The sequence below is a fragment of the Crinia signifera genome, chromosome 9 (genome assembly GCF_055691185.1).
Source record: "Crinia signifera chromosome 9, ASM5569118v1, whole genome shotgun sequence".
In the NCBI taxonomy this organism is placed as follows: domain Eukaryota; kingdom Metazoa; phylum Chordata; class Amphibia; order Anura; family Myobatrachidae; genus Crinia; species Crinia signifera.
The window spans coordinates 3,739,757-3,766,687 of NC_139225.1; the positions used below are offsets into that span (position 1 = coordinate 3,739,757).

General features: G+C 45.0%; 1 protein-coding gene across 1 annotated transcript in view; it reads left to right on the plus strand.

The window, feature by feature from the left end:
• CFAP77 (cilia and flagella associated protein 77) overlaps positions 1 to 26,931 on the plus strand; it is a 164,012-nt gene that overhangs the window by 52,910 nt on the left and 84,171 nt on the right. Inside the window, exons 2-3 of the mRNA XM_083160923.1 lie at positions 18,691 to 18,790; positions 22,176 to 22,398. Coding sequence (XP_083017049.1) covers positions 18,691 to 18,790; positions 22,176 to 22,398 — 323 coding nt within the window. The remainder of the gene's footprint in view (positions 1 to 18,690; positions 18,791 to 22,175; positions 22,399 to 26,931) is intronic.

Sequence of the window (26,931 nt, forward strand, 5' to 3'; positions counted from 1 at the left end):
AATTACATGAAACGCTGCCATTACTTTCCTCATTTGTAGTTTTCCAGCATTTGCACGGCTTACTGAGACACATGCTCCCAATTAGCTGCTCCTCTTAATTTAAATGCCTCATAAATTATCTCCTGTGCATGTGGATTATCACTTCATAATGCGAGATAGCATTTAAATAAATAGCTGCGATGTAGAAAATTAGAGAGGTTTAAAGTCTACGTCGGCTCTGTAATGAAGGGAAATATCACGGCAGCTGAGCCAACGCAGCCTGTCTGGCATTTTATGTGTAGTGTGAGGGAAGTGGGGGTGGGGAGCCATGTGTGTGTGTATGTTTAATAGATATATATATATATATATATGTATGTGTGTGTATATATCTCTATTGAGATTTACTCAGTTATTTGTCTTGATGCCACAACTCTTACCAAATTGTAAAAATACCCATCATGCATTTTTTTTTCATATTTCTTGCTTTTGTTATCGCATACCTCCCAACTGTCCCGTTTACCGCAGGAAAGTCCGGGTTTTTGGGGACGTTCCCGCGGCCCGCCCAGGACCAGCACGGCCAGGGGGGGAGGGCTGTTGGGAGTCCCCGCTGCCACCCGCTTGTCTATTCGCTGCGGTCAGACGTGCAGCAGCGCCAAAACGGGGCGTGGCCTCGCACATGTGTGACGTGATTTGAAGGCCACGCCCCCTAAATTGTCCCACTGGCCCACCAATGAAAGTTGGGAGGTATGTTATCGGCCAATACTGTAAATCTATATATAGATATTTACAAGTTTGTATGTATGTTCCAACGTAACTGCAGCAATTTACACCAAACTTGGTAAACATAGTTTTTAAAATCTGGTTAAAAAATACTCTGAGGATAAAACATTCCTAGCACCCCTGATGGGGGCCCAAAAAGGGGTCTGGTCACTACACAAAGTGGGTCAGGGATGCAAGATATGGCAAAGTTGCATCACATAGAGGGGGTACAGGCATGGCCGGATTAAGGGGGGGGCTAAGGTTTTGTGCATGGCAGTGGGGTAGTGCTGCAGCTTCGCCTATCTGCAAATGTGACAATTATTAATGGTGCTGAGCATCGGGTGCCAAGGCACACTGACTGCACAAGTGCATTACTGGGAGTAGACTAAGTCCCATGAGACTTCACACAAGAGGTCAGAGGCTGAGAGGCTTGTGCTGAGCTTTGATTGGTGGAACTCATCAGATGCTTCTCAGGCCCATGTAGGACAGCAGCAGCAGCCTCGTCATGGGAGGATTTTTAACCAGAGCCAGTGCTGAGCCTGTGAGGTCTCCTGCAGTCCTACAGAGTAAGGTACAGAGGGACAAACACAGGCTGTTCATGTGGTATGTATGTATGTGTATATATATATGTGTGTGTGTGTGTGTGTGTGTGTGTGTGTGTGTGTGTGTGTGTGTGTGTATATATATATATATATATATATATATATATATATATATATATACACACGTTTTCTACTTCTGGTCATTATCCGAGTGCCGCACCGCCGCTTGCTATATTACCACTACATGTGAAATGTGAAGGCACCGCTGTTTATATATAGATAGATAGATATATATATATATATATATATATAATCCCAACCCCCTACAATTACCCAATGACCAAGTTTATACTGCCTTTACTATGTATTTTGACAGAGTAATATTCTCCCATGCAGTTTGCGGCCACTAATGACAAGTGGGAGGGGGGCCCCCTGTCTAAAGTGACTCAGGCCCCCCCCGAAGGCTTAATCCGGCCCTGGGTACAGGACATGATTAGGTTCACAGCCACTAAGGCCTGCAAAACTGTGGCAAGGCATGTTGGGATGTGTAGTTCTACTGCAGCTGGAGGCCCACTTATTGACCAGCCCTGGGATTATACATTACATTACAAATACAGAAATGCACGTTCCCCCTAGGAAAGTGGTTACACCTAGAAAATGTTGAATAATGTGTGTGTGTATCATACACACTGCACACACACACGTTATACCTATACATATGCAGAATACAGGAAAGAGGTTACACCTGGACATACACAGGGAGAGAAGGTGCACCTGCGCATATACAAGAATGGTGGTTACACCAGGACATACACAATTAGGTGAGGTGTATGTACACAGTCACTGCAGTTACAGCTGGATAGGGTACAGTCATTTTGTAATTATATGAAATATTCGATGTCTGCAATAAATGTGTCCTACACACTAACAATTCAGGTATCCACAATTAACTTTATTGTGTATACTGCATTAATGATACGTCAGATGTTGGCTTCCCCTCGAGGGAGGACGGCAGCACAGATGTGACATGTGTAAGCGGGATAAATATTATGAATTGTTTCCAAACTGCACACCCAACCCAGTTAATGTCACCCCTGCATAGAGGTGTCAAAGGGCAGGACAAAACAAGCTTGTAAAACCACAGGACCCGCCCCGGCAACTGACAGTGACAGACAATCAGCTTGTCTAGTCAGTCATTAGAGGGCTGAATGGGAAGTGGGCGTAGAAAGGGACAGAAGGTTAATGGGACGGAGGTTATTGTGACGAGGATGTCTCCAGATGAAAGCTTCATTGATTTTTTTTTTTTTTTGTAAGTTCTGGTTTATCCATCAAAAGCTTCTTGTCATACACTTATTGGTACATAATAAGGACTGATAGATAACCTGGCAAAAATGTTAAACACCGTGCACACCCATGTTTAACATCCAATGACATTTTAACTTTGAACAGTGCAGTATAAGCTGCTCTAATGAAGCAAACGTCTCATTGGTCACAATGTGCACTATCAAACAATATCTTATAAAATGGCCGGTGTCAGTGGCCTAGAGGAACCTTTATAGTCAGAGTAATGATATTTTTTATTAAGTAAATTGATACATATGGTAGGTTGATTCAGTTTGGTTTACAAAAGCAAACTCCTTCTTTAATGACAAACCCATGTGCACTGCAGGTGTGGCAGATGTAACATGTGCAGAGAGTTAGATTTGGGTGCGGTGTGTTCAAACTGAAATCTAAATCGCAGTGTAAGAATAAAGCAGCCAGTATTTACTTTGCACAGAAACAAAATAACTCGCCCAAATCTATCTCTCTCTGCACATTTTACATCTGCCCCCCTGCAGTGCATGGTTTTGTCCATTAAAGAAGGAGTTTGCTTTTGCAAACCAACCTGAAATAACTTTTGTAAAGCGCAGCGGAATCTGCTGCGCTATATAAGAAACTGTAAATAAGTAAATAAAATAACCCCCACCGTTTCGTTGTACTGTTTTACTATTTGTATGATGAAAATCTAAAAAAAAAAAAATTACACAATTAAAAAAAAAAAAAAAGAAGAAGAAATGAATACATACATTGGACTAATCGGGTACATTTTTATCATTATTGTTATTATTTTGGGTGTTTTTACAGATAAAAATGAATGAGGAATTGAGCCAAGCAGAATTGTATCAATTTTTATATTGATCACATTGTAAATAAACAATTGTAACTACAATTGAGATTGACCAAAAAGTGATTTTTAGACCTACATTTCCTAGTTACTGGGTCTAGCTATTTTATGTTATAATAGTTTTTATCCGTACATAAAATCATTGTTCATCAGTTTTACTCGTGTATGGCTTTCTGGCTAAACAAGGGGACATGATTGGTTGATGCAGTCATATGACCATCAGGTACCATAATGTGTTACATGTGCACATCTGACAATAAGACACATCTGACAATTAGAGATTTTGGGCACTAGTACACAGAGGGGGTGTGGCCATGATGTGAGGGCCCAATCCACAGTGTCACATCACAGAGAGGGGTGAGGCTACACCATGTCGGGCCTGGCTGCACATCTTTAGCAGGCCCAGGACACACTGATTTGTACCCGCCCCATTGATGATTGAGAAGGAGGTTGGGGCTTTGACCTGTTGGCCCACCAGAATTCCTGTGTAGTAAGTTTTCACCACACTCCCTCTGTACAGAACCAATCATCTGTCATCTATGACCCAAAGCAACAAATCTGAGCTAGTCAATGTGGGCAGACTTTGCGTCTTTTTCTATAGTTGTCTGACTTTGCAGAAAGGGGGTATGGATGCACTGGAACAGCGCTGACATCCCTGAAGGAGTGGGGGTTTGTGACGGAAGCCCCCAATTCCCTCACTCCGGGGGCATTGCTGGCTCCTTCTCAGTAATAGGAGCAGAGTTCTGCAGGTTGATGTCACATTGCAGCACCTGGTTTCTGTCATCGCAGTAGAGTTAGCATTTGTGTGTGTGTTTGTGTGTGTGTTTGTGTGTATCCCAGAAGGGTGACACCTGGGACATTCCAGAACCCCTGTATTTGTGCTGCGCCTCTGAGCTTGATTCAGTCATGGATCGCAATAGCAAAATCTTTCTCCAGTTTGCAAAACTACATTGCACTGCAGGTGGGACCAGGGCTGCCATCACAAATTTTGGGGCCCGGGACTAACGAAATGGGCAGGGCCCCCATAGCGGAAAAACAGGGTGCTTAACTAGGCAGGGCTGTAGATAAAGTAGATGGATCTACAGCATAAGCAGCACACACAATAATATATGTGTGTGTAAATATATATATATCACCAATCCCCCCCGAAAAAAGTGGAAAGAGAGGAGAGAGGGAGATAAAGGATACAGGAGAGATGTTTAAAAGAGGGGGAAAAGAGTGGGGGAGAAAGACGGTGGGGAGGAGAAAAGGAGAGTTAGAAGTGAGCCAACATTTGATCCAGGGTGGACCTGTTGAAGAAGGACTCAGAGCTCTCCCAGCAGCAATCCTCTGGGAGCAATGTGACACACTGCTGTACACTATCTGTCACTGACAGCAGCATGACGCGGCTGGGGCGGCACCATCACCGATCTGTGCATTGGGGTGTGAATCTATGGCAGCTTGGTACTAACCGAAATAATGCCATCCGGGCCCCATCTCTATGCGGGCTCGGGACTCAAGTACCCCCAGACCCCCCCCTGTCGGCGGCCCTGGGTGGGACCAAGGCCGCCAATAGGGGGTGCTGTGCATACAGCTGTCCTGGGCCCCGGCCTCTGGAAGGGCCCGGGCTGCTCATTTTGCCCACCGCAACTCCCCCTGACTGCCTCTGCTGTGCTGCCTGCGCTGCGCTTGGTACAGGTTCAGAGCGGCTGCTGGCACACGATTGACTCTGATTGGCTCACCAGCCGGTGCTGCATTTTAAGTGGCCACCAGTGTCCTGCATTTGAAGAGCCTGTGCTTTGGGACCTGCTGCGTTCAGCAGGAGGGGGTGAGGTACTCGGAGCAGGAGTTGGGCGGTAAGTGAAGGGAGGGAGATAGGGGAGGGCCCAATACTGTAAATCAGTCTTGGGCCCCAAAATTCTGGCAGCCCTGGATGGGGCAAATGTAACATGTGCTGAAATCTAAATTGCAGCCAGAATTTACCCTGCCCAAAAACAACATAACTCACCCAAATCTAACTCTCTGCAAATGTTACATCTGCCCCACCTGCAGTGCAGCATGATTTTGCCCAATAGAGAAAGATTTTGCTTTTGTGATCCGTACTGAATCAGGCTTTCTGCACAAAATTGTGACGTTTGTGTAGTGCAACATAGACACCTGCAGAGACCAAAAACATTGCTTTAATGGCGCCTGACAATATGGCCCAATATGGTATCAATCAGGAAGAATACCATTAAATAATAACCGCCCCCCACCCCCACGACTTCACCACCATAGATACAAATATTATAACGTAAAATAATCAACCGTTGCGTCCAATTCTACCTCACCGACCGCATCTTGCGCAGTGTGAGCCAGATTCTACCTCACCGCTTCTACATTATTTTTTCCTTATCAAATTTGTGAGAAACTTTCTATCCTGCTCCTTGTAAAAGCATTGCCAAGAGAGCTCGTTTTAAGCTGTATTTTAATAAGTCAATATGGCAGCTCCAAATTATTTAAAGCTTCTTAGAAGGGATTAGAATTGATTTCTTCTGGGAAATACCGAGGTGTGTCATCAGTCCCCAGGGCTTTTTGTTTTATCGAATCTGCATCCGTCTCCGTGCAAAGCAAAACTATAATTGACTGCAGATTATTAGGAGGTGCTGGCACGGGTCTGTGACTGTGGTACAGATGATTGTGGACAGGTGTCTCACGCAGGAGAACAAATGGCACTTTTGTCACCTGTGTGGTTTGGCTCAGCCATGTGACTAAGGGGGATGATATTACTACAGAAGCTGGCTGGTCTGTCACATTTGTCTTCCCTTTATAGTTACCGTACTAGTTACAGGTTTGATTGTTAGGTTTTAGGAGATATTTAATGAAACCGTTATTTATACCCCATCAATAATTGCATCAATGTCATTAGAAGGAGTTCTAATGATTTCTTTAATGATTTAAGAATCAGCGCTATTTAAGAAGAGCTTAATGCGGGTTATAACATCGATATACTGTATATACGGTGCAAATTAAAGCCCCCAAATTTTATTTTGGGTGATATCACACATTTTGGCCCTCCTGAACTACCATTATTGCAGCAGGTGCAGTGCACTGGGGCCCAAGGACAAAGCGGCCCACTGCTGCCCCTGTCACCCACTGTTTTTCCCTGTCACCCTTTGCCTCTCCCTTTCACCCATGTTGCATATTGTGAACTTGGGTTGAGGTGCAGGAAGGGGGCCAAATCATAATTGTGCACCTGGACTCAACACCAACAAGTTCTGACACTGGTGTATGCTCTAAATATAAGGGATATTGTTGGCGATACCGCTGATGGAGCATGTAATCTAATATGTAGGTTACTCAAGCCACTGGCTTTGGCTTGCCCAACAAAATGCGCCAACATGCCCGTTTTCAGGATTGCTGCCCATCGCCACCAACCCTACGCAAACCCCCCCCCCCCCTCCAGCTTGGGGCAGATCTATTAAGCTCAGTGAAGTGATAAAGTGTGTGGTACGTTATCACTGGCCAATCAGCCCCTAACTGTCAACTTACAGGTTGGGTTTGGAAAATGGTAGTTGGGAGCAGCCTGCCCAGTGATAGAGGGGTAGATTTATTAAACTTGGTGAAGTGATAAAGTGTCTGGGTTTTATCACCGGCCAATCAGCTCCTAACAGTGAAGTTACAGGCTTGGTTTAAAAAAGGACAGGTAGGAGCTGATTGGCCGGTGATAAAAACCAGACACTTTATCACTTCACCGAGCTTAATAAATCTGCCCCAAAGTAACAGCCATAAATCACTTCACCATGCTGCCCCAGTGTAGTTTCTGCGCAGATCGAAGAACAGCGGAGATCTCTGAATAGGGTCCACTGCTTCTGTCGTTGAGGGCTCCAAACACAGTTTTAGCCTTTGGCCAAAGGACTCCTGTTGATATTCACTGACTAAACAATCTCCTCTGTAGTGGAAATTAGTGCACAGCGCTTCATTGAAAAGTCTTCCCAAAGTAACGAGTATTCTAAAAAAATGAGTGTTCTTTAAATTTAAATAAACTAAAAATAAGTAATTTTGATTTTATATTACCCAATTAAAAACCATATTTTAATAGTGATATCCCATACAAAAAAATAGGATTTGTGAAAGTTTTGTATTTGAATTTGATATCTGAACTGAATAAACCAATTCCATTTTTACATAGGACAAAATCAATCTTTCCCAGTGCATGGATTACACCGACTTTATATCTTCCAAAACAAATAAGCCAGACAAATAGAGTAGGTACATCCCCAGCCCACTTGGCAGTAAATTGGTAAATGCCAGTCTTCCCAGTATCTCTAGCACTGAGTTACTGCCTCTATTCGTACCCCGCCTGTGCCATCCATACATGTTTTGTATCTCGTAGAATTCGAGGAGTAATCAAACTTCAGGCTAAGTGGAAGATAAATCTCCTCATCTCATAAACTGCACAGCAAGATCATGTAAATGCAAATTAGGTCTAGAATTCAAGCTGTCGCTGGAGAAGGAATGGCTGGGCCATGTCAGGCCTGTATAAGACATACATTATCAAAGTCTATTGTGAATGAAACAGAACCTGAGGATCACCATAGGTCACAAAATACAGAACCTGAGGATCACCATACGTCACAAAATACAGAACCTGAAGATCACCATAGGTCACAAAATACAGAACCCGAGGATTACGATATGGCGAAATACAGAACCTGAGAATCACCATAGATCATAAAATAATTAACCTGAGGATCACTATATTGCAAGAAATGCAGAACCTGAGGATCACCGTACTGTAGGTCAGAAAATAAAGAACCTGTGGAGGACCATAAGGCAGTAAAACTCAGAGCATCATGATCACCGTATAGCAGTAAATAATGAACCTGCGGACCATAAGACATAATGATTCAGAACCACGATATGGCAGGAAATACAGAACCTGAGGATCCCTGAATGACAGGAAATACAGAACCTGAGGATCCCTGAATGGCAGGAAATACAGAACCTGAGGATCCCTGAATAGAAGAAAATACAGAACCCGAGGATCCCCGAATGGCAGGAAATACAGAACCCGAGGATCCCCGAATGGCAGAAAATACAGAACCCGAGGATCCCCGAATGGCAGGAAATACAGAACCCGAGGATCCCCGAATGGCAGGAAATACAGAACCCGAGGATCCCCGAATGGCAGGAAATACAGAACCCGAGGATCCCCGAATGGCAGGAAATACAGAACCCGAGGATCCCCGAATGGCAGGAAATACAGAACCCGAGGATCCCCGAATGGCAGGAAATACAGAACCCGAGGATTCCCGAAGGGAAGGAAATACAGAACCCGAGGATCCCCGAATGGCAGGAAATACAGAACCCGAGGATCCCCGAATGGCAGGAAATACAGAACCCGAGGATCCCCGAATGGCAGGAAATACAGAACCCGAGGATCCCCGAATGGCAGGAAATACAGAACCCGAGGATCCCCGAATGGCAGGAAATACAGAACCCGAGGATCCCCGAATGGCAGGAAATACAGAACCCGAGGATCCCCGAATGGCAGGAAATACAGAACCCGAGGATTCCCGAAGGGAAGGAAATACAGAACCCGAGGATCCCCGAATGGCAGGAAATACAGAACCCGAGGATCCCAGAATGGCAGGAAATACAGAACCCGAGGATCCCCGAATGGCAGGAAATACAGAACCAGAGGATCCCCGAATGGCAGGAAACACAGATCCCGAGGATCCCCGAATGGCAGGAAATACAGAACCCGAGGATCCCCGAATGGCAGGAAATACAGAACCCGAGGATCCCCGAATGGCAGGAAATACAGAACCAGAGGATCCCCGAATGGCAGGAAACACAGATCCCGAGGATCCCCGAATGGCAGGAAATACAGAACCCGAGGATCCCGAATGGCAGGAAATACAGAACCCGAGGATCCCCGAATGGCAGGAAAATACAGAACCCGAGGATCCCCGAATGGCAGGAAATACAGAACCCGAGGATCCCAGAATGGCAGGAAATACAGAACCCGAGGATCCCTGAATGGCAGGAAATACAGAACCCGGGGATCCCCGAATGGCAGGAAATACAGAACCCAAGGATCCCCGAATGGCAGGAAACACAGTCCCTGAGGATCACCAGAGCTATATGAACAACAGGATGGTTGCGACAGTTGCCTATGGCCCCCATACACATACCAACATCATCTAGCAGGGGTACATTAATAGTGGAGGAGGCACATGTGCAGCCGCCTCCATTCAGGCTCCCTCCTTTCTGCTGCAGAGATATTCATTTAAAAAAATTAGCTTCCTTTGCTTACTTTATCTGAACAAAAAAACTTTTTTTTTTTTATTTCATTTTTTATTCATTAGTTTATCACATCTAATTTTGCTTTTTATTTACTCTTGGTATTTTCCCTAGCATTTTGGTGTCAGATGTATAGATTTGCTAGCTTTGAAACACTAGATTTACTCACTCCAACAGAGTCTGTCTAATAATATATTGTCATTGATGGTTCTCTTTAGCCTCCATATTTATAACCACAAGAATTCACTTTGCCCTAATTCATTTGTACACCACTGTAATTTATTACTCTCGCCATATTACGCCGATTCACCGCGCCCGGCACACTATTATATTCTCCCTCCATTTCCACTGGGATGAACAAGTCCTCTCCTTTTTTTTAAATTGTGAAAACCGAATGTCGTCCTTTTTTCTGTGTGGACCTAATTCGTGTCGACCTTTTTTGGCATGTCAACCTTTGGCCTGTTGTCCAATAGTGTCCGACTAATGACACGAATCATGTGGACAGATGGTATAATGAAACGGACTGTACTAATTAAGTCACCTGCTTCTTAAACATGTTTTCCCATTCCGCAGCATGGCTTAAGCTAGCGATATCCTTTGTTGTCTTGCATGTACGGACGATGGAGGACATTACTAACGACCCCTGGGAGTGCGCATCATTAACAATAAAGTGTGCACACACCAGATGAGATGCACAAAAATATCATTAACGATATCGTGCATATCAGGAAATGAAATTAGTATAGTGTAACACTCACCTGCTGCCGCTAAATGTTATTGGTAAAAAGTAGGGATGGGATATTAAAACGGGAGCTTATTGGTTATCCGGCCGAATCAGATTCCAAAAAGTTGCATCCGATTTCAAAAGAAAGAAAAGGGTGGTCTCTTGTGCTGGCACAGTAATAAATAAGAGCATTAATAGATGTATAAATGTTCAGAATAATAATGTTATAATTTAATAATTAATAACCGTTTACAATATATACATGAATAACAATAATAGACAAACTGCACAATAAAAATGTCGCAAAGTTATTGTGAAAAGTTTGTCTATTTTTGTTATTGATGTATGTATTGTATAGATTGTAAGCTCCACTGGGGCAGGGACTGATGTGAATGTTCGACTACTCTCTGTACAGCGCTGCGGAATATGTGTGCGCTATAACTGGTAATAATTATTATTGTAAAGCACAACGGAATATTTACATTAAAAAAACTGTTAAAATAATTATATTACAGGTGCATTAAAGACCAATTTTGTATGTGGCAGCACCCCTGGTGGTACGTTCAATGTTTTGCAGTAGAATATATTTTCTGCAGACTGAGCACTGCAATGGTTAAATAAAACCCACTGTCCCACCCTGGTAATATTCTGCCGATATTATTTACATAAAATTACTGTTTATGAGGATTCTCTGCGATTTTTTTTTCCAACAGGCTCCATAAACAAAAATATAAGTAGGCCGCCATTTATTCCAAACCGGGGTGATAAAAAGGTATAACGTTTCCAGAAGGTGCCTGGAGAAAATGAGGATGGGCTGGAAAAGGTATCTCGTTTTAATTAGAGCTTAGAGGCAGGGAAACAAGGCGCTGAGATGACATCTTAACGAGGTTTAATGAAGCCATATACTGAGGGAGACAGCTGTCAAGCTGCTCTGTATTCCAGCCAGATATCTCTGTGAGATAGACTACAATATGCAGGGGAGGCTGAGGCTGCCGGGACTGGCATGGTCCACGCGGCCTCCTCTGTGGATCTTACAATGGAACTTTAAATGAATCATATCTGTCAAAACTAGATTATAGCCAGATGCTAGCATTTGGCATTTATGATTTTATTTATTGATTATTGATTTAAAAAAAAAAAAAATTATATATATATAATTAAAATATGCATATGTCTGGTCAACCACTCTATTGTTGGCGTAACAATGCCCTTTTGGTATGTCTAGTCAGTGGCGTAAATATAAATTTTGCTCCCCCCTGCCAAAAAGTTTGTTGCGCCCCCCCCCACCCACCCCCAGGCTCCTCTCCAGCGTGTTTCGCCAGTGTGTGATGTGATGACATCACACACATAACGGAGAAGCTGAAGCAGGATAGAGGGAGAGTGACCAGCAGACACTGCTGATTCCCTTGGCTCTGACGCATCCCAGGCTGCCCTAGCACGCCCATCCGCTCACCCATCCGCCTGCCCATCCTGTACACAGTAGCCAATAGCCCGCTCTATGTACAGTCAATTGAATCAGTGGGGGGGATTTGTCATCTCTGCCATGGCCACACCCGCACTGTGGCTGACTCTCCTCCAGTGCTCAGTCAGTGGACAGCGGCAGGCAGCAACATGTCGGTGCGTCGAGCGGGTGCTGGCGCCCACATAGACCCTGCTGCTGCTTGCTCCCCCAAGCGGCTGCTGGGGCTGCCTTACAGTAGTTACGCCACTGTGTCTATTCACCGCAAAGCATTAACGAGCTTGGTCACTGCAGAGAACACCATCTAGTATTTGTCCCGTTGTAGCATGCGCACTACATTACGCACAACTAGCCGGTAGAGTGTTCCCCAGAAACCTTCTCAGCAATGTCACCCCACATGCCTGATCAATGGGACCATACGTGCACTGGAGTCCTGCCACCACACTGAACACATCGCAGTAGCCCCTGTATGTGCGGGTGTAGATTGTTACTTTCCCCTGTAGTAAAGGCATCCTGCAATGCAATTCCAGGTGCTAATATTGTGTCCAGATAACATTGCAAATTGGAGTGAGAAAAGAGAACCAAAAGTTCAAAGCGAACAACAAATTGCAGTCACTAGTGGGCGTCAAACAATGTTGGATGAAATGTGGTTCTAGGCCCTTGGTTAGCACACTGGGGAAATTTACTAAGATATAAATTGTACCCATTCGATAATAATCACGACCAGGACCCGCACATTGGTACATTTGGAAACAGACGACTTTGGCTAAGGACAATTTTGTGAACGGCAAACTCAGTCGAATTTGGCTTGTAGAATGAATAGATCATCGATAGAACACGGCTACAAATGGCCGGAAAGTTCTACCAAATCGTCTAATTCACTATTATTCGCAAGGCTGAATTCATCTCAAAATACGAATGGAAAATAGAGCGTCTTTTCCATTTATAGTTTCTGAAGCATGCGCGGATCAGTGAGATCCTCGCGATGCTTCTCTGTGTAAATAAATAAATAATGGGAAAAATAGCGTGGAACCTTAAACTTGTGTTGTCAATGTCGACCCATGGTATGTACCATTTTTAGGTGTCTACTGTTAGTGGTCCACCTCCTGACTGTCGACCATAACCAATCTGTTTTACCCTAATATGAGGAGCATAAACTACAATTTACATATAAAGAGATTAAAAAATCTAAACAGGAAATTTCTCCCCAAAAACACACGTAAAAGGATTGATACAATCAGTAATAAGCCAGACATAGAGATATCGTCAATATCAGGTCCGAGGGGTCTTGTGTTCCTGGCTGTGACCGTAGTGGGTGGAAGCAGAGTATAGGAATCTGGGGGTTTGATATAGTGTGGGTGCATCCAAGGATAAGGCGACTGCATACCTCCCAACTTTTGAAATGCTGAGGTAATGACTCCTGTGCACAGCGTCTATTCCGCCCTGCTCTGGGGGACTCCCTGCCTGCCCCCCACACCCACCCCACCGCGGGACACTGCTGGCCCTGGGCAGGATGCAGGACTGTACCAAAGAAACGGGACGGTCTCGAAAAAATCTGAGGTATGTGACACGAAAGGCACAGCTGGTACAAGGAGGATGGGGGATACCCAAGACAGAGGCGCAGAGTCTAACAAGGGGATTTCGTTTTTGCATTGACCTGCAGGCAGGTCACGGCCCTCTGTCTGGGTCTCCTAGCACTAAACTGTGAGTCTCTGAAGGTACAAGGGTCACAGATGTGTGGATAATTATCAGACAGAAATCTTGAAAACATGACCTGCTGGTGCTACCTGAGTGTTGAGATGGGCAATTGCTGATCTATATCATTGAAGAATGTTTTTAATTTCCTCTGTTACAGTTCCCATAATGCTCAGCTGGATGCAGACACTGACAAATGTGATGTTGCCTTAGATTTACCATTTTTTTATAAATCACAAAGATTTGTTCTTTTTACTTATTTGTTTAGAATATCTACAGGCTGAAACCTGGTTTTCTTTTCCAAGTAAATATAGAATTTCATCATTCCAAATGCAGAATCTCTCCGGTGCTAGGCTTGTGACCGCATCATCTAGCGATTTGCATCGGTTCCAAAGTAAGGTTTTCTACGCACAGATAGGGGAGTTGAAATGAAAGGTACTTACCTGTATTATCCGGTCCTGGACTTGTTAGGGGGCCGTGGCCAGGCACATATGGGGGTAAATGTCTTCCTTTTTATAGAAGTTTTGTATTATATTTTGGAGAGGGCTTAGCCACCAAACCTACAGTGTACCTTTTAGAAACTAACAAATATAGAAAGAATATGCAAACTCCACACATAGCGCTCTGGTGGCTATTGAACCCATTGCCCAAGTACTAACCACATTGCAACTCTGCTTCCAATAGGCCTGTTTCCTTTCCACAAATCTGGGCCACCAAAGGTGGTTTGGCCATGCAAGGCACCTCTTAAATCCATAATACACCGCATAAAAAAAAATGGTGCATGTCAAATTATTATTATAGGTTGAGTATCGCTTATTCAGAAAGCCAAATTATTCTGAAAATCATAGTTTTAGCCCCAATATCTTTTTACATTTTCCAAAGCACTACTGGGGACATCTGTAAAGGTGCCCATACACTATGTGACTCTGAAGTCGCATACAACCCCCTCCAGTGGCCCTACTGCATGCAATGTATCTCATGCAATCCCAGCTCCCTGCCACCGGGAGGGGGTCCAACACGCAAATAGTATGTGCAGAGCGTATGATCTCTGGGACCGAACCGATGCACACTGTACTGTGCATCGGATAGGATGTCAGATACATCCGATATATTCCCGATCTCGGCCTTGTACGTTGTATTGGGTGATATCAGGCCCAAATCGGACAATTGTATGGGGGCCTTAACAGCATCTGTTACTGGCACTACTGGGGACATGATCTGTTACTGGCACTACTGGGGACATGATCTGTGACTGGCACTACTGGGGACATGATCTGTGACTGGCACTACTGGGGACATGATATGTAACTGGTACTACTGGGGACATCTGTAACTGGCACTACTGGGGACATCTGTAACTGGCACTACTGGGGACATGATCTGTGACTGGCACTACTGGGGACATGATCTGTTACTGGCACTACTGGGGACATGATCTGTGACTGGCACTACTGGGGACATGATCTGTGACTGGCACTACTGGGGACATGATATGAAACTGGCACTACTGGGGACATCTGTAACTGGCACTACTGGGGACATCTGTAACTGGCACTACTGGGGACATGATCTGTGACTGGCACTACTGGGGACATGATCTGTGACTGGCACTACTGGGGACATGATCTGTGACTGGCACTACTGGGGACATGATATGTGACTGGCACTACTGGGGACATGATATGTAACTGGCACTACTGGGGATATGATATGTAACTGGCACTACTGGGGACATGATCTGTGACTGGCACTAAATATGTGCAAAAATGATTATTTAGCCTTCACAATCAGTGCCTGACATAGTACACAAACTTTGTTTCATGCACAAATAAAATATATTTGTGTGTATTCCATGTGGTTGATGTGGTTATACAATATAAATGCAAGATACCCCGATACATCATTAAAATATAAAAATATTCAGAAATCCGTTATCTAAAATGCTTCTAGTCCTGACATTTTGGATAAGGGATACTCACCCTGTATTATAATACAGCAAAACAGATCATCAAACTAAAATCACAAAGCTTTTGTGGTTAAATGATAACATTTTCATTGGAAAACAGAGATATGTGGATCGTCCTTTGCTCCGGTGCTTCCTTCAAGTCAAGAAGAGTGAAACCGATAACATTCGCCGCTCTAATGTCTACAAATAACTCCTACAAAACTTATGGGCTATAAACCTAAACCCAGCTGACATCAATATAATAATCTTTGTTTTGTGTTTAAATAGCGCCATCATATGTAAAGCAATCGCGGGCCGGCGTAGGTACGTTCTTGGCGATGCACAATATACGCTGTCATTTATTTCTCACACCTATAGATAGTTGTAAACACAGCTGGTCTCATAGGTAGAGTTTTGCGAAAGATCTGAATACATTTTATGAATTATGAATGAGGCCAGAAGGACTCATCGGACCATGAATGGAGTCGGGTCCAGGGATTGCTTGATGCAGATTTGTGAAGTCGCACTCATTTAGAGCGAGTCTCACTCAATGGCGTACAACATCAAAGGTTGACATCGAAGTCTTTGGAGGTTCACTCATTAGATTTATTCAATCTATTATTAATTCATCCTTGGATCCACAGCCCGCAAATCTCCATCAATTTGGCCACTGAAGCCTGCAAACCATCAACATGAAAGCAAGCTGACGTAGGCAAGGGCACTACTCCCTGCATCCCGTATGGCTGTGGGACAATGCCAAACCCCTGAAGACTACGCCACGGAGATGATCAGCAAACACTGCAAGCGACTGATCCCTGTTAATCCTACAGACATCGCACATCCTCAGACAAAGGCTGTTCATTTGAAGACTAAATAAAAAGAAGAACCTGATTATTGTCTTCCCTTGTTACCGTGTTCGTTTGCTTTGGAGATTTTTTTCTTCTTCTTCTTTAAGCCTGTAAATGCCAGGACAGAGAATATCCAGTATATGTCCCTTTAATCGATGAGGGATTTTCCATAATTCCCAGGGGTATTTCACGCAGTCACCTCCCAGATGTTTAAAACATGGAACAAGTTTGCAGGTCTATTATATGGACATCACTTGTTCTTATTGTGTATCGGCATCTTCACAAGTCCGACACTTTCTGCAGAGTTTGTCAGCTGCAGAAACCAGTCCTCAAATGGTGAGAAAAAGTTAAGTACTGAACAAAAGCAAGCATTGGGCAGGCCACTCCAGTGTATCTGAATTCATGGTGCTCTATCTGGCTTTGAGACCTGTTCGTCCTTGATGTTTTCTTGTCATTGGCGTACTATCGACTCCATGCACATATTTATTTTTGTGGTCATGCTCGTATCCCTGTCTATATCAGTTTGTTTTGTATACCTGGTTTGGTCTGTTTTATATATGTATATATATATTTTTTGTATTATTATTTTACTAATAATTTAGTATTATTATTTTACTTATTAAACTATAACTTATATATATTGTGATTATATTATCACTTATATACAGTTCATTATGACTTTTGGCTCATTAGAACACTTTTCTAGTAAAAGGAAAATGGAGAGCCAGTTTATAGCGGGAGGTTACTGTGTATGTCACTGGTAATGCCATGGTTGAACCCAGAGGAGGAACTACCATTGGTGCAGCAGGTGCAATGGACTAAGGGGCCCACTGCCGCCCCTGTCATCCTCTTCCCGTCACCCACTGGTTATCCCTGTCACACTCTGCCTCTCCCTGTAACTCACTGCCTCCCCTGTCCCCCCATGCCATGTTGCATATTGTAACCTTGGGTTGTGGTGGTGAAGGGGCCCGATTTATGTTTTTGCACCAAGGCTCACCACCCACAAGTTCCGCCATTGGTTGAACCAACACCCATTTACGGAGTGTGCTCTGCATGAATTTGCACTGCGTATGCTTCAGAAGTACGGTGGATGCGGGATGTATGCATTTCTGTTGCGTCCATTTACAATTACAAGCAAAGAGGTGGACCTGGGTCCTTCCACGTATCAGAAATTGTGGTCCTTGGGACTGAAAAAATAGGAACCCTCTCATCCACAAGAAATGGATGGAGCTGTAGATATGGGTGGAGATACACCTGGGATGAGACATCAATTTCTTGTGTAAACCAGCTTTTTTTAAAAGCAGGGAGGGCTGGGCCTGGTGGGTGCAGGGCAGTTAGGGCTAGGCAAAGAAGTGTGGTAGAGGGAGGGCTAACTCATGGACCAGTTGCCAATCCACAGTGGTAGCATCTGCCTCTCCTGATTGGCCACCAGTCTGCGAAATCCAACTAGCTGTTAATTGGCCCCCCTATAAGATTTTTAATTGTATAAGCACCCTAATGGGTGCTTACAATGTTAAATGCACCCCCACGCCACCCCCACTATAAACGCCAACCCGAAGCGTGGCGAGCGGCGGCGGTATGTGTCCTCCGACCTTTTCATACCCCTACTATCCATGTCAGCGTAGAGTTGATTTTATATAGTGTGGCGAGCGCAGCGAGCCTCCGAGCCCGAAGCGTGGCGAGCGGGCGCGTATTACATGTAAAGTAAAACGCGGCCCCTCGTGGGGCACGCTGCGCTCGCCACGCATCAGGCTCGGTGGCTCGCTGCGCTCGCCACACTATATAAAATCAACTTCACGCCGACATGGATAGTGGGGGTATGAAAAGGTCGGAGGACGCGTACTGCCGCCCCTCGTAGGCTCGCTGCGTTGATAGTGGTGGTGGCATGGGGGTGCATTTAACATTGTAAGCACCCATTAGGGTGCTTATACAATTTAAAATCTCATCTCATCGTATGCCATATACAATGGTATACAATTTTAAATTTTTATAAGATGCCATAAGATGGAAATCGTGGGAGCCGTGATAATACACAAGTACCAAATCTTTTTTTCATCAAGCAACCGCCTATCTGTATTTCTAATGAATTCATAATTATTAAAATATATTCTTTTTTATATTTCAAAATTTGGAGAACCAAAAATGTCCATTAATCTGTAAAACATGTAACTCTTTGGGACTTAGGATATATGGCCAGTATACTGTTTTTTTTCTGAATCCTAACTGAATAAATAAACCTTGCCTAATTGGTTTCCATTGTTAACGTTTGTATTCTAAGGAGTAAAATCTATATTTTGAACTTTTTCAGGCTGAACTTGGAAAAAGCCTGCGGAAATGTTACTCACTGCCGGGACCAGAATATACCTATGGCCAAAGCAGTTACCTGAAGGATGGAGGCGTGGCTGAAGGTATGAAGTCATATTTCATTTGTTTGTACAGTATGCATGTCATACCGTGTAGGAATCAAGGCCACCAATAGAACTGTCAGGTGCTGGTGCAAGGGGGCGTGGCCAAGTGTATGGGGGTGTGACTATACCCTGTTGTGAATACAGCAGCCCTTTCTATAAGCAGCAGGTGGTGCAAAAAAGGGTCTGGGTCTCAGTAAGGCCGAAACCTGTGTATCTGACCCAACCCTGTGTATCCGACCCAACCCTGTGTATCCGACCCAACCCTGTATATCCGACCCAAACCTGTGTATCTGATTCAACCCTGTATATCCGACCCAACCCTGTGTATCCGACCCAACCCTGTATATCCGACCCAACCCTGTATATCCGACCCAACCCTGTGTATCTGATTCAACCCTGTATATCCGACCCAACCCTGTGTATCTGATTCAACCCTGTGTATCCAGTGGCGGATTCAGGGGGGGGGGCACCCGGGCACGTGCCCCCCCTGTCATTCATTTTGTATCTGAGGACCAGAGCTTTCCAAGGAGCCCAGCCCCATGTCTCTAGCCCCCCGGGAACCGGAGATATCGCCTGGTAAAGCTGTAACTTTTTTTCCCCATAGGATAATATGGGACCCATCAATTCCGACCCCCACCCGGTTCCGACGGCTGCCAGTTCCCCCCCTGGCATCACAGGAGCTTGTGATTGATGTCATTCAATTCCAAATAGCTGGGCCTTCAATATGATACCAGGATGGTCCATATCAGTCAATCGGTTCTAGAGATATAGCGTGTAAATTTTTTAAATGTAATTTCATGGCTGTTCATGTTCTTTGAGGGCAGATTACTCTGGAATCAAACATTCCAGTTTCACTGGACCAAAATCATTCAAAGCCCACTCAAAAGTTCTTTAATATGATACTTCTCTCATGTAAATGGGTTAGTTAGTTCCAAAGATATAGCCAGTTAAATGAGATAACTGGTTAAAGGGGGGGGGAGGGGTGGTTTTCTCTCCCCCTCACACCAGAAAATGCAGGGACTAGGCTGGTGTAAAAGGGGCCAACCTGGGAATGCATTTTATGGTGTGAAATGGGTATTATTTCAAATAGCTGGGACCTGCAGTGCTCGGAATACAGCCAGGCTCTGCCACTGTCAGTGGCTATCACTTCTGCCTGGCGGCGGCTATCCCCCATTTACCACAAGCATGTATTCCCTGTTGGCAATGAGCATGTAATCCCACATGGCAACGAGCATGGAACCTCTGGCAATGAGCATGGAACCCTTGGCAATGAGCATGTAGATAAGCAGCACTTACTGTATGTAGCATAATTTTTAATAGGCATTATGGTGTTTGGCATAATACATAATGGACATAATGGTGTGTAACTTAACGTGTAATGGACATTATGGTGTAAATGTTTAATGCGCGCCTTTGGTGGACAATGTCCCTGTTTATGAAGCGTATAGTGAATTTTGTCTTAATCTGTGTGGCATTATGTGATTTCTAGCTCAATCCGTGTGGCATTATGTGAATTCTGGCTCAATCCGTGTGGCATTATGTGAATTTTGTCTCAATCCGTGTGGCATTATGTGAATTTTTGCTCAATCCTTGTGGCATTATGTGAATTTTGGCTCAATCCATATGGCATTTTATGAATTTGGCTCAATCCGTGTGGCATTATGTGAATTTTGACACAATCCATGTGGCATTATGTGAATTTTGGCTCAATCCATTTGGCATTATGTGAATTTTGGCTCAATCCGTGTGTTATTATGTAAATTTTGGCTCAATCCGTGTGGCATTATGTGAATTTTGACACAATCCATGTGGCATTGTTTGAATTTTGGCTCATTCCATTTGGCATCATGTGTAAGGGGCAAGTATAATGGGGTCTAGTATTTTGTTGCATAATGTGTAGAAGTTGTATATGGTGTTGTCACTGGCGTAACTATAGCACCGCAGCCCCCGCCACCGCGGGGGGGCGCTGTGCATATGGGGGTGCCGGGGGTTGCGGTGCTATAGTTACACCTCCCCCCATCCCCCCGCAGGCTTACCTATTTCGCTGGTCCCGGCGGCTCCGTTCTTCTGCTGAGGACCACCACAAAATGGCCGCCCCCATATAGCAGACAGTTCTCTGAAACTGTCTGCTGTATGGGGGCGGCCATTTTGTGGTGGTCCTCAGCAGAAGAACGGAGCCGCCGGGACCAGCGCGAAAGGTAAGGCTGCGGGGGATTGGGGGGGTTTGAATGGGCGGCGGGGGGCGCCCAAAACGTAGCTACGCTGCTGGGTGTTGTACACTACACTCAAGGACATGCCCCCTTTTGAGTGGCCGAACCCCCTTTTCCAGAGCGCGCCTTCGGTGCGCGCACAACTACATCCTTCACTTTTGTCGCCATGGTGAGCCTGCGTACTTTAAATGCCAGGGCCTATTTTTAATCCCATTGCCACCCTCTCTCTGCCGCTCTCTTAGCATGTACACTGGCACCACTAACACTGGCCCTCCCCCACCTAAACCCTCTTTTATCATGGTGCCCCCCCTGTCATTTTATCCTGGATCCGCCACTGTGTGTATCCGACCCAACCCTGTGTATCTGACCCAACCCTCCATGGACCCACTTTTTCCATAAAAAACATGATCTGTGTCTTTAGTACATTAGTACACACGGCCGACAGAGACAGATATTGTAATAATTGGATGATTGGAACAGACAGCTGTAGAGATGGGTACACACTAGAATTCATGGGTCTTCAAACTGTGGCCCTCCAGATGTGAAACTACAAATCCCAGCATGCCTTGCCACAGTTTTGCTATAAGGGAGTGGTAAAACTGTGGCAAGGCATGCTGGGATTTGTAGTTTCACAACATCTGGAGGGCCACAGTTTGAAGACCCATGCACCCATGTTTGGGTGATTTTGTTGTTCCCCTATGAATCGTAACGATCAATTGTCCGCACATTGAGCCTGATTCAGTCCTGTTGGAAAGGCTGCAATTTTTGCAGATGGACAAAAAGATAGGTAGATAGATAGATAGATAGATAGATAGATAGATAGATAGATAGATAGAGATATCCAATGATTAAAGAAAAAATAATAAAGAAAAAATAAAAATCTAATAATTCATCTAAACCATTGTATTTAATAAAAAAAAAAACTTATCCACTTACAAATTTAAAATGTGAAATACAGGTATACAATATTTTTTTTTTTTTTTTTTTTTTTTTCAATTACTGGTTCCTACCGAGTAATAACAAAGAGTGGTCATATAACTACAAGTCACAGGTGTCTTCTCCTTTTGTTGGAGGTTCCGCTCAGGTGTGGTCTCCTCCGTCCTCCCTCTCTCAATGCTAACACTAGGCATATGATGATTGTGATATTTGTTTGAATTATTCTTCCCCATTTACAGCCATAGGTCACTGGAAGTCTGTGGAGGCCAAAGCTCGCCAGCGAAAGCTACAGAGGGACTTTGTTTCCCTCAACCGGGAAGCTGTGAAATCCGGACTGGTCACTGTAGGTGAACATCAAACGTTCCGCAACACCCACAATATTTGGCGCCCCATTCATGAAGGACACGTCAAGCATCAAGATCTGCACTTACCCCCTGGAATGACCTTTGGGATCTCCTCAAGGTACATCATAAATCCGGTTCTAAGCATCTATATAGCTACTGTCACACAAGACTATGTATACACATCCCCTCATTGTAATTAATGTGTATTTATATTTGGTTTCGTATTTAGTGCACTGGGCAACAATTATCCTATTTAAGAATGATTTATACAGTATCATGGTTTTGATTAATAGATTAAAATAATAATGATATATCCTATATAATAAAATGCTTCTCATCTCTATGGTGCACCGGCGGGCAATGGTGATTCCGGATTCCACATGCAGCAAAGCTGTGCAGATCTGCAAAGGGAGTGGCCTTGGCAAAAGGGGTGTGGCTTTGCAGGAATACCGCAATTGCTAACCATGCCTCCTTTTTTTGATACTGTGGGCGTTTTTGGTCCTCGTAGGTGCCAAAATATGGTTTGCCGCCACCCCCCCTTCCCCCCACAACACACACACAGAAAGCATAGTGTCCTTTTTTGTTTTGTTCACTTCAAATTTAAAGCCCAGTACACATTATGCCGCACACTGTAATACCCATTGCACATTATGCCACAAACCGTAATGTCCATTGCACATTGTGCCACACATCGAATTAGCTATTACACATTATGCCACACGCTGTAATGCTCATTACACATTGTTCGACATACAGCAATGCCCATTACACATTATGCCACACACTAAAATATCCATTAGACATTATACCACATATCATAATGCCCATTACATATTATACCACACACCATATTGCTCAAAACACATTATGCCACACATCTTAATGCCCATTACATATTATGCCATATAAGTACGCTCACCTACATGGCTTATGTCAGGGTTTACATGGTCTTTGCCAGGGGGTTACATGCTCCTTGATATGGGGGGATTCCATGATCATTGCCACAGAGACTACATGCTCGTTGCCAGGGGTAGTTACATGCCCGTTGCCAGGGGTAGTTACATGCTTGTTGCCCAGGGGGATTACAAACTTGTTTCCTTGGGGGGGGGGGATTACATGCTCATTGCCTGGGGGAGATTACATTCTCATTGCCTAGGTGGGATAACATGCTCATTGCCCAGGTCGGATGGCATGTTGTTGTCCAGGTCTGATAACATGCTCATTACCCGGTAATGCAGGTGCACATCGTGCCAGCGTTTACTGAATCTGCGCTGGGTAGCGCTAGGTGCACTGACAGATGCTATAGGTGCAGGAAAACCTCTAGCGTCTGTCTCCTCTATGGTGGCAGCAATTTTTGGAGGGGTGCAGGGTCTCTGTATGTGGGCAGAGACTCTGATTAGCCATTGCATGCCTGCTATTTAAATGGCAGACGCCGGATGGCCGCAGATCCAGCAGAGGATAGTCGGCAGAGGGGAGCACCTCCCTGACACCATGCTTACTGGGTTCCATCTCCTCTGTGCACGTATAATGCTCCCAGTAGCCTGCAGTAGCAGCGCTGCTTCCACACATAATGCCCCCCCCTCCGTAGTGCCATATACATAATGCCCTCCATATTGCCACATGCATAATACCCCCTGTAGTGCCACATATAATGCCCCTGTAGTTCTACATACATAATGCCCCCCATAGTGTCACAAGCATAATGCCCCCCGTAGTGCCATATACATACTGCTCCCCCGTGGTGCCACATACATAATGCCCCTGTGGTGCTACAGTGGCACGTATATGGGACGGAGCTGCCTGGAGCCAGCGGAGGAGAGAGCTAGCTGCCACTGCTGTGGGTAGTGGAGACAAAGCTGCTGCCGAGGGAAGGAGGCGCCGGGGTGGAGAGTTGATGGAGCTCCAGCTGCCAGGCGGATGGGGGAATAAGCTGCCATTGCTGGGCAGAGGGGGGGAAGGAGGTGCCGGGCGAAGGGCGGTCATCAGAGCTCTAGCTGCTGCAGGGCGGAGCAGGACAAAGCTGCTGCAGGGCGGAGGGGGGAAGGAGGTGACGGAGCTCATGCTACTAGGCAGAGGAGGGACAATGTTGCAGCTTCCGGGGGGAGGAGGAGCCGGGGGCGGAGGGGTAAAAGAACTCTTCCTGCTGGGAGCCGGGCAGAGGCAGGGACGGAGCTGCTTGCGGGCGGCAGCGGGCCCCATGAACTCCGGCTGCAACGGCAGTAGTTCTGCCTCTGAATGTAGAGACCCTTATATTGGTGCCGATTTTGTATTACATTGATCCATTCACTACTGTTTGCTGTGCAAGTGACTCCACGAAGCCTATGGTCCTTACCATGATGGTTCTACTATAAATAGACAGTCATAATTATACTGTGCCCAACCCGTTGGTAGCTGTATTGTCATCAGTGGGCTACCAGTGTTGTCTGTAGAAGAAGAATGGAATGACTGAATAGTAGTGAGTTAAACATCCGAGGCTGGGGATGGCCTTGTGAAGGACATGTGGCTCGGCATCCAATAAGGTTGGCAGAATTCTCTGGATTATATGATCTGGTTAGAGGTGGAGTCAGCCTCTTGTTCTGGATCTTCTCACCCTCCCTCCCCCTCTTTTAGCGATGGGAAGTGGCTTTTGCATTAGCAGTTTGGCTGGAAAGAACGGCAGGATAACTGGTTTATTTAAGGGTTTATTGATTGATCATGGTTGTTTTGGCTGCGCTCACCTTCATTGACTATAGGTATTGGCTGGATCACCCGGTTGAGGACAGTGACACCACCCAGATGGGTGGGTAGTCAAGTTAGATGGTGGAGGAGATGCCTCTTGTTGTAAGGCTGTTGGTTAGGTAGCATAGGTGTTGTTGTGGGCGGGGTTATGCTGGCCATACATCAGAAAGATCGATCTTAAGATCGATTGTGCTCATGATTGTGTACAATTTCCCTTGAAATCCCGGCAGTCCTTGGTGGTTTTTGGACACACAATCTGCATACAATCCATCATACAATCAGTCATACAATCCATCTGCAGCATGATAGTGTATACAAGATGTGCATACAATCCGCATACAATCCATCATACAATCAGTCATACAATCCATCTTATGATTGATTGTATGATTGTGTACATAAGATGTGCACACAATCTGCATACAATCCATCTTACAATCAATTGAGATTGTATGATTGGGTACAATATCTTTCTGATGTATGGCCACCATTAGATAGCCGTTAGAAGATAGCCGTTCTTTTTTGGCCACCATTATTTAATTCATTTTAATTAAGCATTCAAATTAGAGTTGTTAAATAAATTCAAACCCAAGTCTCCAAGTTTTTATTTTAGGTTAAGTGTTAAGCATTAATAAAGCACAAGGCCAGTTGCTAGGATGTTTTTCACTATTTTTTCTAATAATAAAACAAAAAATTTAAAGAGGAAGTTTTTATAGTTATACTGTAGTTCAGCAACTTTTCTGTATGGGCTATAATTAACCTCCCCAGTGTGTTTCACATTATGGGATACTGTCAAGATAATATTAACCCACACCTAACATCACCCGCCGTTCCAAATCTGTCTCATGCCTCTGTGGTCTTCTAAAAGCTTCTCACTGCCCAGATAAGTTCCCATCAGGTTCCTGTCCAGCAAAGTGCCTCATTCAGTGTCCCCTGCAGATCGCCAAATCACGCACACGCCATTACAGGTTAATGTGCCTGTTGGAGAAACGTCTGTGGGTCACACCAACGCAAACACCGAACATTAATACCTTTTAAGCCATGGCGCTGCACTTTAGCTAAGAGCCCACAAGGGTGGCCTGTTTGGGGGGGGAGGGGGGATTAAAGAGGATGTTAACGACTATAAATTGAACTTGTTAACGATTTACTGCAGTTGAAACAACACCGATCCAGGTGCTAGCAGCAAGAGGTAAGGACAAAATGGCTTGAGAACCACAGAAAGTATTTTAGCAAAATAGAGTTGGGAAGAAAAATGTAAGAAACTTTCCAATACTTTGTAGCTCAGTGAAAAATAGATGGTATAGGTCAGGGGTGGGTAATTATTTCAGCTGGGGGGGCACTTAATACTTCTATATTCGAGGGCTGCACTCCAGAAATAGGGGGTGTGGTCACTCAAAAGGGGGCGTGTCTGTGAATGTATTGTAGCACACCATATACCCCTTTTACACATCATACAACACAATAGTAGGCCCCTTATACTTGCCCCTGGGGTGTCCTAGGATCCCACTATTGTACCTGCCTTAGTGATAAGGAAAGTATGGGCATAAGCAATGCAGGAGGTAGCTCTCCCATGCTGTGTGTCTCTGGGTGACTGATACAGAGGATGCCCTGTGGGGCATGGCTGGGGTGAGACGCTGCAGCAAGCAAGTTACAGGGACAGACAGCAGGGCAATAAGCCCACTATGGAGACAGAGCCTGGCAGTGGGGCAATGCCCGGGGGGTAGGAGGGATGGGGCCGGGCTACATGACTGGTAATGCTGCTGGCCGTTTACCTTCTCCTTCTTGCCTGGGTTGCTCTGCTCCTCTGACTTGCTGTCTTCCCCAAGTGACTGACTGCAGGGCTCCTTGTGACGACGACGATGGCGGCAAAAGGAGCCTGTCCCTGCCTGTCCTCACTGCGATGTGCTCAGCCAGGTGCCTGGGGTGGGGGGGT